At 34.3% G+C, this 13,460-nt stretch overlaps 1 protein-coding gene across 7 annotated transcripts in view; it reads right to left on the bottom strand.

The window, feature by feature from the left end:
• SESTD1 (SEC14 and spectrin domain containing 1) overlaps positions 1-13,460 on the bottom strand; it is a 151,012-nt gene that overhangs the window by 52,501 nt on the left and 85,051 nt on the right. For all 7 annotated transcript variants that reach the window (XR_002083311.2, XR_002083315.2, XM_019460933.2 and 4 more), the window contains 3 exons: positions 5,027-5,140; positions 3,301-3,398; positions 188-243 (listed from right to left, as the gene is read on the bottom strand). Coding sequence is in view for 5 of the 7 variants with exons in the window: in XM_019460933.2 (XP_019316478.2) it covers positions 188-243; positions 3,301-3,398; positions 5,027-5,140 (268 nt within the window). In the remaining 2 variants the exon portion in view is untranslated. The remainder of the gene's footprint in view (positions 1-187; positions 244-3,300; positions 3,399-5,026; positions 5,141-13,460) is intronic.

Here is a 13,460-nt window from a genome sequence, read left to right as displayed (position 1 = left end):
ATTAATACTTTTTAAAAATATTGTGAAGTATATTAACACAGTTAGGTTAAACCAAAGAGCAGTTTGAAATTCCCAAGTTTCTATTACATAATACATGCTTAATCAATGTTTATTTCATGAACCAATCAATATACAATTGGCTTATTAGATTATGATTATCACTGATACACACATTTTTTCATCTTACCTGTCTGAAGAACTGTTTCAGGATCAACTGATGGAAGAAAGTTTAAATCCACAGACCTGACAAACACCAAAAGAATAATTTTTTAAAACAATATTTCTATCCATGCAACCTAAGAAAACTTTTTATATATACATTATCAAAACAAGAGAGTAGAGTATGGAAATGTGAAGCACACTATTCTACCAGGCTAATATCCTTAAGCATTAAAAAACCAGTTAGAGGGGCACCTGGTGGCTCAGTCTGACTTTGGCTCAGGTTATGATCTAATGGTTCGTGGGTTCGAGCCCTGCATTGGGCTGTGCTGACAGCTTAGAGCCTGGAGCCTGCTTCAGATTCTGTGTCTCCCTCTCTCTGGTCCTCATCTGCTTCCACTCTGTCTCTGTCTCTCTCAAAAATAAATTAAAATGCTAAAAAGAAAATTTAAAAAAAAAAAGCCAATTAGAGATGGAGTGCCTGGGTAGCTTGGTTGAGCATCCAACTCCTGATTTCAGCTCAGGTCATGATCTCACCGTTTGTGGGTTTGAGCCCTGTGTCAGGCTCTGTGCTCACAGTACAGGACCTGCTTGGGATTCTCTTTCCCTCCCTCTCTCTCTCTGTCCCTCCCTCTTTCTCTCTGCCTCTCAAAATAAACAAAATTAAAAAGAAACCAATTAGAAAATTAAATACTAGTAGCCCCCCAAAAGTCTGCGATAAATCACAAAATACACTACTTGGAAAAAATAGTGTATCATTATAGTATTATTTCAAATATATCAAAGGAATCCATTTTAGTATATTCCCACCGCATATCTGTTCCAAAATGAGATGTGTGACTATATAATAACCCAGAAATGTTAACATTAAAAATGTATGGAGCCATCCTCCAAACATTTACTTATCTACAGCAACCTCTGAGTGCTGCACATAATCTCTAATATTCATGTGTGTGTGCATCCTCAAGCAGTTGTACTCTCTTCCCTGTACTAATTGGGTTTCATTTGCAGTTGGACTATGCCCTGTATTTTCCTAAACAATATAAGGGAAGTAGAAAATGATAGAAAGATAGGGTACATACAAATCAAAACCTAGGTAGAACCTTGCTGCTGGAAATGACAGGTCCTGCTCTAAATCTTTCACTTTTGCCAATTAATCTAGGCCCTCACCTCTTGTGTAGCCAGGATGCTTCCTGAGGAATGACATTAAAAAAGTGATGAAAATTTGTAAGAGGATGGACTTGGTTATCTGGCGTTTAAAAGAGACTAGGCAATAACACTTGAGCTCCTTGGGGAGGAAATGACAAATACAAGATTTTATTTGATACTTCATGTAGTCATGCAAAACAGCATTTCCCAAAACACTGAATAAGATATTATTGGGTGGAGAAAAAGGGTTCCCATTGGCATGTAAGTACAGGAAGTTCTAAGAAACAAATAAGCAGGTTTCTTTACGAGAATGCTTTCTCAGAACCAGTCATTCTTAGAGAGGGAAACATGGTAAACAGCATTAAGCTGTGACCATGAACCCACTTTCAACAGGGACCTTCTTAGAATGTCTTTCCTTATGAATATGACTTTAAGAAACTTCAAATTACTCTGGTGGACTATTCAAAACACAAGAGATTTGGCTAATTTTTGTCAAGCAACTTCTATGACATTTTCAATTCCTAAACCATAACATACAGTATGTGTGTTATCTATACACACACGGATAGTTACACATGTAAAAATTTTATATTTTATATTTTTATATGGTATCTACAGGGCAGTAATGTTCCTAAATGCTTGCTGTGACTTAACTAGATTTCCATTCAAACAATTTGTTTCTATATTTTTACTCTGCTTAAATCAAGATTTGGTGTTAAACTCCAACCTTCTCACATTCCTCTTACCTTATTACCTCGATTAACTGATATGTGACTACATTGTATTCATGGAATAAGAAGACGCATTTTATCAAGGTTCCATTATATTTTTAAGATAAGATTCAAAAGATGTAGACAAGGAAGAGTACTGACTCTTTCAAATTTCCTAATGAAAAATTACTGTTCTGGGGCACCTGGGTGGCTCAGTCGGTTGGGCATCTGGCTTCGGCTCAGGTCATGATCTCACAGTCTGTGAGTTCGAGCCCCGCGTCGGGCTCTGTGCCGACAGCTTGGAGCCTGAAGCCTGCTTTGGATTCTGTGTCTCCCTCTCTCTCTGCCCCTTCCCTGCTCACACTCTCTCTCTCTCTCTCTCTCAAAATAAAATAAAAACATTAAAAAAAAAAAATTACTGTTCTAGTTACCACTTTGTTGATAGAACAGAAAGGGTTAAGAGTTTTTAACTGGGGAGAGGGATCTGGCCTACCAACAAAAAATGAAAACTGTTAAGATTGTAAAGTTCAATGGAAATCCGTTAAAATGATAAATCTAGTCAGTTACATTTACAGAATACAACTGAACAATTACTTCACCCAAGTGTCATAAAACACTAAACTCCCCAACTTAAACTCATGAATATCATATTTTACAAGGACATAAGAGTTCTAGAAGGTAGGCATTTAAGAACTAATGTATTTAAATAAGGCTATAATAATTTTATTTCAAGCTGCAACCTTTTCTAGACTTCACAAAGTAGAACTCTAAAATGAAAATGGTTTCATTTTGAAAACATGTTCTTGCAAATGAATTTTTCACAGTGTCAGAATAAAGTAAATACATTACTATTCATCAAAAAGTCTTTTGTAGAGGGATGCCTGGATGGCTCAGTTAGTTAAGCGTTCAACTTTGGCTCAGGTAATGATCTCATGAGTTTGAGCCCCACGTCGAGCTCTCTGTTCTCAACACAGAGCCTGCTTCTGATCCTCTGTTCCCCTCTCTCTCTGCCCCTCCCCAACATGCACAAGAATGCTCTTTCTCAGAAATAAACATTAAAAAAGAAGTCTTTTGTAGAGAAACTTTGATTCAAATCAAGAAATTTTACATGTAAAGCAAATTCTCATGAATTAATAAATTTAATTCAACCTTTGTATGTCAAATTGATTGGAGAATTGCTTACCTTAATTCTTCTAGCTTGCATTAATAACTGATGTATCTATCCTTCATCAGGTTAATCACAGCTTTGCAAAGGTATAATTGCATGACACTAGCCACCTACCTCTCTTTCTCTTGCTGACTTCCTTTATCACCTCCATTGTTAATCAAAGCAAGTTCATCTAGTAATGATGTAGATTCCTTTGTAAACTTCTCAAAAACCTACAATATGAGATTTTGTTAACATATTAAGAATAATCTTAAAGTTAGTGTTTACATAAGGATTTTCAGTTAAGATCAACAGAATTAGCCAGGCAGAATTCCCTTTCCTTCTCTTGATGTCAGTTAGTACAATTCAACCACCAAAACACAACAACTTAAGGAGAGAAGACAAAATCCCTCCTAGAACAATGAACAGCTTCAATGGAGAAGAAATTTTTAAAATTTAAATAGAGTAAGAAATTATTTTTATTCCTCAGACAAGTTTATTTTTATTCCTGTGTTTCATGGAGAAACATCTGCACCAGTGACAGTTTTAACTACATGAACATGATTTAGACCAGTACTCATCTTCTAATTCCAGTTAGAGAACGTTTCTTTATGTTTTTCTATCACCAATCCATACTAGTTGCATATATTAGTTAAAAAGTTTTATATCTAAGCATGTAGGAAAGAATAAATTAGTTATAATTTTAACATTTAAGTTTATTTATTTTGAGAGAGAGCATGCGCCTGGGCACACACAAGCATGAGGGAGAGAGGGGCAGAGGGAGAGACAGGGAGACAGAGAGAATCCCAAGCAAGCTCCACCCTCAGTGCAGAGCCGAACATGGGCTCGATCTCCTGACTGTGAGACCACAACCTGAGCTGACATTAAGAGCCAAACGCTCAACTGACTGAGCCACCCAGATGCCCCTTAACATGGTTTCTTAAAATATTTCTAAAAAAGGGATTTGGTGAAGTCTGTTCTTAATAAAGGGGATACTCATTTGTCTGGTATCACTGTCCAAATAAGATGGAAATTGGTTATCCATTCTGAAATACCCAAAAGTTTGTTATTCCTCAATAAACTTAGCAGCTGACCCTTGAACAACATGGTTTTGAACTGCATGGGTCCAAATTGATACACAAATTTTTTTCGATAAACATAGTACAATACTATAAATGTATTTTCTCTTATGATTTTCTTACCATTTTCTTTTGTCTGGCTTGCTGTATTATAAGAACTTGGTATATAATATGTATAACATACAAAATATATGCTCATCATCTGCTAATGTTATCAGTAGAGTTCCAGCCAATAGTGGGCTGTTAGTAGTTATGTTTTTGGCAAGTCCAAAGTTATAGACAGAATTTCAACTGTGGAGGTCCCCAACGATTAACTGTAATCTAAACTGACCTAATGAAAAGTTGTTCTTTTAGCCCCCAGCAGCCCCCAACAATGCCATTATCATGCAGAGTAGGGCAATTTCAGCCTGGCCAAAGATACATTTTCAGATACCAACTTTAACCTGTCAAACTGCTTTTCAACTCAAAACGATGTTTAAATATCTCTAAAGATGGTACATCAACTAGATTACCTCTTAGGAGAATATGCTACTCTGTTATTCTACTAAAACATTAACGATTTTGACTAGTAATAATACTGCTATAAATGACAACACCAAAAGCAAACCCAAATGTGACTCCAGAGTTATCTGCCTTCAAGCATTATGCTATCATGTGATATGCAATATATTTTATTTTTATAACAAAGAACAATCTGTACTGTAGTTGATTAAAATGATAAAGTTACCAAAGTATGTCTTATTTGTATGTAATAACATTTCATCTCATGGTAATATACCAACCAGCCTCTTATTTAACCAGTCCATGTGATCATAGGTGAGACTCCCACCAAAATCTTCTGTTAACTGGCACGGTTCTATATAACGAGTCAATTTATTGGCAGACACTAAAATAACCTACAAAAGTAAAAAGAATATTTAGTAAGCCAATGTTAAAGGCCATGAAAGTAGTAAGGAGATAAAATCAGGTTAAAATATGCAATACTGTTTCCAGATGATGATATGTTATCATGTATTTAATTAATACGAGATTTAATACATTAATAGAAGCATTTAAATTAATCCAATAAACTGTGGATATCTAAGAAATAAACTATCATATACCATTTATTATACCACTTACAAAAAAAACAAGAGACACCAGCAACTCAGATGAGATATTTTCAAAATTTTACCAATATTAATAACTTCTTGGTAATAAAAATCAATGCCTTTGATACAACATATTCAGCAAAAAATTTTCATATGGCCTTAAAATTAGCTAAGCACACTAAAGTGACAAGCACAAATGAGTAAGTCTGGCAATCAAAAAATTATACACTTTCAATTTTCTGTAACATTTCTTTGATTATATATTAACAAAACATGTCCTCCAATGGAGTAAAATTCAGGATAACATAAACTTAAAATTGATGTGTTAAAGTGATAATCTTTTAATGCTAAACTTTAAAAGATTTTAAGTATAAATTAAAGAATGACCTAAGAGATCACTGTGGCACCAAATAAAATTCCAATGAAGATATATAAGAATATAAAATAAAACATACGTATGAGAGAAAGATATTCAAATGCCAGTGTTAATGCAAAAATGATACATGGAAATTCTAATCTACCCCCAAAAAAGATGTGCTAAGAAAAATATGTTTAATGTGTCCAGCTAGAAAGAACACCATTCACACTCTAACAATAACGAAAGCCAGATAATCTATAAAATTATAACTTTTGTAGAACTTCTCAAAGAGCCAAGGTCACAGAGAAACCAACTAGCCTGAAAATGAAGAAAAGACAGCACCATAGAATGGTGGAAAAGGAGCCTACAAAGTGCCATGAGCAAAGTTTTGGGGGATTATGGAACTCTTCTATATCTTGACTGTGGTGAAGGATTTATAACTATATGTATCTGTCAAATCTCATTAAACTGTAGGCTAAAAGGGGTGAATCTTACTACATGTACATTATTCCTCAATAAAGCTAACTTTTTTAAAAAGTAAAAAAATGAAAAACAACATAAGAAGAACTTGTGGACAAACTACTAGAGAAAGAAAGAAGGAAACGAAAAATTTAGAAACATACCCAATATGCAAGTGGGGTACATCCACACCATGTATGAAGTTATAATATAAACACTAAATGAGGGGAAATTTACCCAAACTGCTAACTGCTTGGTTAAAAGGTGGGGGGAGATAATCTTAGTAAGGTAACAAAACCATGGTATCAAAACTTCATAAAACTATCAGAGAAAAATTGATTCTACCATAATTAGACTTTATTAAAAAATTGGTATTGAAAACAATGTATTAAGTGCAAACTAAGAGCCTTAAATGTTTATATTAGCAAAAAAAAAAAAAAAAAGGGTAATGAATAATGAGCTAAGTAACCTATCAAAGAAGTTGGGGACAGGGGGGTAGTGGGGGAACAAAAGAAAAAATTCAAAGATAATAGAAAGAAGAAGGTAAAAAATAAGCAATTACTAAAGCCAAAAGTTGTTCCTTGAAAAAACTAAAATAAAATCAACCAATTTCTGAGATGACAAAGCAGTAAGAAAAGCACAAATATGTAGCAATACAAGTGAAAAGAACACAGCTACATTGGCAGCAGTGGTTTAAAAGATAGTAGGACACAGAACAATCTTGTGTCGATAAGTATGCAAGTTTACAAGAAATGGACAAATTCCTATAAAAAATAATGTATCACAATTGACATAAGAAAAAAACACACCTATAACCAATGAAGTGAATCACTAGACCCCATTTTCAGGAATCATAGCATTAGTGGTAATTTTAGTATTGCTATTCTAAGATCACTTGATGAGGAAGAAAGCGAATGATTAATAGAAGACATTCTAAATTCTCCCATTCCTGAGGTCCTTGAGAAAGTGGAATTCTTGAAAAGGAAGACACAACAAGGAAAAAGTTCCCCTTATGCTCTTCAATTTGAATTGGAAGTATCAATTTAAACTCATGATATCTTTCAACTTAAATAAAAACACACACACAATTTTTCTAGTTCTAACCATTAACAGGTTTAGAAATAATGACCAGTTCTGTAGAAATGCACACCTCTAGTATCCAGACTGTTACCTACAAATACCATTTCCCTCTAAAGGGAATCAAGGCTCTTTGAAAAAAAGGCCAATTCCAGGTCTTAGGGCTAGAAACACACGATGAGCTTAGAATATCTTCTCATCCAGATATCAAGAATGGCATCAAAGACTACTAGGATTGTGCCAAAGGTCTTGAAAAGGTTTCCACTGGCCAAAATTGTAACAATTTGCATGTCAATAAAATTAACAAGTGCTATATTTTGAAACATTAAGTATGTTTAATCCAATGAGCTCATACTGATACAAAAGAAATGACAATCATTGGACTACAATGGGGAACAAATTTACTGAAAACCAGCAAACAAAGGGAAACAGGCATTTCTCTCAACTTTCATATACAAACCATACCACTGGGTAAACAAATAATCAATGAAGGTAAGCTTCTCATTACAGAAGTATTCTAGCTAATAAATGAAGAAAGAATAACAGAACTAGATCATTTTAAATCTTTAATAAATCCACGCATTAAACATAAATGGCTGCTAACATCACAAAAAAAGAAGACAACTATTATGAGTTTCATGATCAAGGAACACATCACCACCAATGAACAGCCTTGGAAAAAGAAAACATGAATCTAATCAATTCTCTAAATCCAACTATCAATTTATGGAAATACAGAGAATCAAAAAGGCAGAAGAATATGTTAAACTACACCACGCAGATGCTTGCTGCCATGAAAAACTATAGGAAAAACAACAATCTGGTCTCTTTAAGAGACATAAGAGAAAGAAAAATTGATATTAAACAGCTTTATTTAATGAATACAGAATCCCACAACCAATAATAAGAGAAGTACATATTCTTTTCAAGAAGCATTTAATATTTAAAAACTTGACTGTGTATGAGGCCATAAAAAAAAGCCTTGGTATATTTCAAAGGAACTGATAATATTCTTTCACCACAATGAAAAAAGTTAGAAATCAATAATCAATCAAATCAGAAATCAATCAAATCAGATTTTAAGACTGTATCTACTTGGAAAGGGATCTCAATCAATCACAATAAGTTGCCACTCTTTGGATCCTGATTCAAATCAATCAGTCAAATAATCCATGCACATGCATGATTTATATATACATTTATAAACAAATTTTAAAGTGAGATATATAATTCATATATATTTTTTATATAACTAAGTCCTTTTATAACATTTATTAAGTAATTATAAACTTAAAACCAACTGGCTCTTTGATATTAAGGAATTGTTTCTTTTAAGGTAGAATAATGGTATTAGGTTATATTTTTTTAAAAAGACCTTTATGTTTTAGAGACATATAGTAAAATATTTACAAATAAATTCAAATGTCCTCCATTTCCTTCACTACAATATCTCCAGTCTTCCTTGACAGAAGTGGATTAAGGTAAGGAGGGGGCAGGATGGACCATGGAATGATGATTGCTGGAACTGGGTATAGGAATTCATGGAGTTAACTATAATATTTTGTGTATTTTTTATGTGTTCATAATTTTTATAATAAAAATACTAAAAGCCTAAAATAAATATAAATCTCTCTTTTAAAAGAATCTTTCCAGAAAGAAAATGCCCCACCAGTCTATGAGTGAGTTTTAAAAATCAAAGAACAGATCATTTTGATCTTAAACAAATGCTTCCAGAGAACAGAAATGCAGAGAACAGTCCCAACTCATTTCATGACACTGGCATAACACTGATACCCAAGGACAATGTGGGAAAAGAAAAGACCACAAGGACTTGAAAATATCAAGTATTAGCCAATATCAAGCAAGGCTGTGGAGGAGTAAAAATTCTTATACACTGCAACTGGATATGTAAATTAGAATGCCTCTTTGGAAAGCAATTTGGCATTATCTTAAAAATTTGAACATTTCTATAACCTAGGTCTAGTGAATCTGCAAAAAGAGAAAACTTTATACATGTTTTACCAGGAGACATATACAAAAATTTTTGTAGCATATCATTCATAATGGCAAAAGAATGAAACAACCCAAATGTCCATCAACAGGAGAATAACATAGCAGAATAACATAGTGGAATGACATTCACCAGTGAGAATGAATCAACTACATCCACTACAAGAGTATGCATGAATCCTATATATATGATGATGAATGAAAAAAAGCAGATCAGTGAACGTTAAAATCATACCATTTTTAAAAGCTCAAAAATAAGTGAAACTAAATACAATATTTAGTAACAAATAATATCTTTAAATGGCAATTCTACAGATACAAATATAAAAGAATTATAAAAGGTAAACATTCCCTATTTTCTTCTGAAGATTTTGTCTTTCACATCTAAATTAACACACACACACACACACACACACACAGAATGAGAATATGAACAAAGGATGGATAAATACAAATAAGTTACCTTTATTTCAAAGAATGGAGATTTGGGTTCTTGGGATGGGCTGTGGGTAACCAAGTGTTTATTTCAGTATTAAGCTTCATATATACCTACATGTTTTTAAAAAGAATATGTAGCAAATACTGTATTTAAAAACTAAACACAGAATCAAGAGAAGGGAACAACTGTCAGTAGCTGACTGAAGAAAAAGCTAACTTCTGAGGCAGCAAGCAGGGAGGTTACAGGGAGAACAAAGGGAGATCTAGAGATGGTAGTAGTAAGAAAGCTGAGGGGGTTTATATGCCTTTTCTCCATTTAAAAAGTAAAAGAAGGGTGCCTGGGCAGCTCAGTCAGTTAAGTGTCCCACTCTTGATCTTGGCCTGGGTCATGATCTCCAGGTTTTGAAATCGAGCCCCGCATCAGGCTCTGCACGGAGGATTTTCTCTCCCTCTACCTCTCCCCTGCTGGGGTGAGTGTGTGTGTGTGTGTGTGTGTGCATGTGCACGTGCTGTCTCCCTCTCTAAAACATAAACAAACATTTACTAAAAAGTAAAAGAAAAGATATAGAACACCAAATTACATTTTTGGTTAGTTTAACAGCAGCAAACTATATTATACCCATCCGTTTTAAATGGCAATTAATGCAATCTCTCTTGCACAAGTTTAGCATATCTCAATTTCACAGTCTTCCTGTTTAGGTAATAATAAAAGCTAACTTAAATATCTCTTAAAAATTTTTAACGTTTACTTATATTTAAGAGAGAGAGCGCAAGTGGCAGAGGGGCAAAGAGACAGGGAGACAAAGAAATTGAAGCAGGGGGTGCCTGGGTGGCTCAGTCGGGCGTCTGACTTCAGCTCAGGTCATGATCTTGCAGTTCACGAGTTCAAGCCCCACGTCGGGCTCTGTGCTGATAGCTCAGAGCCTGGAGCCTGCTTCAGATTCTGCGTCTCCCTCTATCTCTCTGCCCCTACCCCACTTGTGCTCTGTCTCTCTCAAAAATAAATAAAAACATTAAAAAATTAAAAGTTTAAAAAAAGAACTCTCAAAAATAAATAGACATTAAAAAAAAATTTTAAAAAAAGGGGCGCCTGGGTGGCTCAGTCGGTTGAGCGTCCGACTTCAGCTCAGGTCATGATCTCGCGACTCGTGAGTTCAAGCCCCGCGTCGGGCTCTGTGCTGACAGCTCAGAGCCTGGAGCCTGTTTCAGATTTGTCTCCCTCTCTCTCTGTCCCAACCCATTCGCATTCTGTCTCTGTCTCTCTCAAAAATAAATAGACATTAAAAAAAGAAAAGAAAAGAAAAGAAAAAAAGAAATTGAAGCAGGCTCCAGGCTCCAAGCCATCCCCACAGAGCCTGACATGGGGCTTGAACTCAGACTGTGAGATCATGACCTGAGCTGAAGTCAGACGCTTAACCGACTGAGCCACCCAGGCACCCCAAAACAAACATCTTAAAGAATTTTTTTAAATAAAATAAACATCTCAGAATAAAAAGAACACAACATCTTTTCTCTTATTGAAAAATCTGTCACAGAGGGCTTTATTTTATTCTCTTGTTCTAACGCGGCTTCTTTAGACTAGAGGACAGGCATGACGCTGAACAGTAAATGTTAAGTGGCGTTCAGGTCACAAGAACCATCTCATCTTCCAGCAAGTTCTTCTGGGATCTAGACAGATATTTCCACAAGAGCAAGAGTAAACACAGTCAGCTCCCACGGAGGGCCTTTTCCTTTGTCCAAAGTGCCTAGCAATCTATTAACTAGATATACACTAACAGTGAAAAAGAAATATGTATTTACTCCAGGAAGAAATACTGCTTGCTAAATTAAGCACCAATTCACATCTGAAAAGACACCTGAATAGAAACGAATGTAAAATATAATGAATAGTCTCTCTGGTCTTCTACTCTGCCTCACCTGACACAATATTCTATTTGGACATTGAAAAAATGTCTACTGAAAAATCCCTTTCATGTCCCTCTTATTATAATTTAACTTTTAATGATGTTATTCATTTGTTCAACATTCATTATTTAAAAGAGTTAAACTGATTAGAAGTATTATTTATTAGAAGCTATGTGTTCTAGTGCTGGGAATATAAGGATGGATAAGATATGTTTCTACAAAGGAAATGAGCTTTTTATTTCTGCAATATTCTACAGAGTTGTTTTCATAAAAAGAAGTAGATTAAAGTTTTCTGATTTATTTCTACAGCCTTTGTTAAAAATACTCTAAATAAATCTAAATATTGTTGCAATAGCACAGAGGGACCAAAGTTTTACTAGAATATCCCAAATGATTTCTAAATACCTTTCTTAGGTTAAACACCATTATAATGATTTAATTGTAAGGATACTGAGCTAGGAACCAATCACTCCAGGTTTGTGCCTTAGCTCTGTCACAAATTCACTGACTTTGTAGAAGTCAGCCTAAAGGAACTCACTCCAGGCTATTTTTCCAATCTGCCAAAGAAGGCAGCTGCGTTAAACTATCTATGTCTCTTTAAGCTCGTAAGAGGACATATTCTAATGAGCTGTCATGCTGTACATTTAATTTGGACCATTCTTCTCTAATATATGACCTATCTTGCCCAATGAAGAGTACTTGTCACTTTCTACACACACTGGTTAGCCTCACTAAAAAAAATAATAATAATAAAAGTTAACATAAATTATATTATAAAAAATGTAGAAATATATATTTGTAGTATCTAAATACATTAAAGTCACTGGTAACAGACTTCAAGTTTAATAAGCCAAAGGGAAAATGTGAAATTACTTAATTATGCAGAGCAAAAGCTGTACTTGCATCTGAATATTTCTTGTAAAAAAACTTTTTTCCTAAAACCAACATAAATGCAAATAGTGCAGAGTCACTGTCTTTTATCACATAAAATATATTTAAGAAAATACTATCTCTTAGGAAACATAACTTTTGAAGAAAAAAGTTACCTAAGATTATTGTTATGATATTTACACTTACGCAAAATAGACATAAACAAGAACATATCACAATTATAGACCTGCATAAGACTCATTTTCTCTATTGTTAGAAAATATTTTATAGAATCTATATTCTTATAAAACTCACTGATGGCTGTTCAAAGTGAAAATAGATCTGCCATGTAGATACACAGAACTGTATCAATACCAAAGGTATCTCAAAGCTAAATTATGTCTGTGGAGAAAAACAATAGCTTTAACAATCAGAAGACTGAAAATCACAACCATTTAAAATTAACAACTTAAGGAACTATCTACTGTGGTGAAGTATCAGTTTCTACTTCAATAATTTCATCTTTACTTAAGAGGGGGACTGAGGACAAGGAGAAGTGCAGAAGAAGCTGGCAAAACACCAATAACTGATTCTATTTTATTAGATAATGTTCAAAAAGAATGAAGGAAAAAAATTAAGAAGGGTTCACAACAGTAGGAAAGAATCTTACTGTATGAAAAACCAAATATCTAAGTATCACCCCTCTGAAGTGAGTCAGGAGAAGCATCCATAAAAGAAAAGAGAAAGCCTCCTTCCAGTCCACAGCAAAAGTACATTGTTTACAAAGTTAAGTTGTCCAATTACCTTTGGAAAATGACACCATTTGCCAGAACGCAGCATATAAATTACAACTGCTTCTAAGATGACAAACCAAGCTACAATGAACCAATGACTCTACTCCACTCCAGTGCCAGCATCACAGAGAAACAGGATTTCACAAAAAGAGCAAATTCAAATGCACAAGCAAAGTAAATATGGTAAGAAACCGTATTTTTCTGGGGGTGGAAG

The sequence above is a fragment of the Panthera pardus genome, unplaced genomic scaffold, assembly GCF_024362965.1.
Source record: "Panthera pardus isolate Hobbes unplaced genomic scaffold, ASM2436296v1 HiC_scaffold_10, whole genome shotgun sequence".
Lineage (NCBI taxonomy): Eukaryota > Metazoa > Chordata > Mammalia > Carnivora > Felidae > Panthera > Panthera pardus.
The sequence above is the reverse complement of the archived record's forward strand: the minus strand, read 5'-3'. Positions and strand labels throughout refer to the sequence as shown.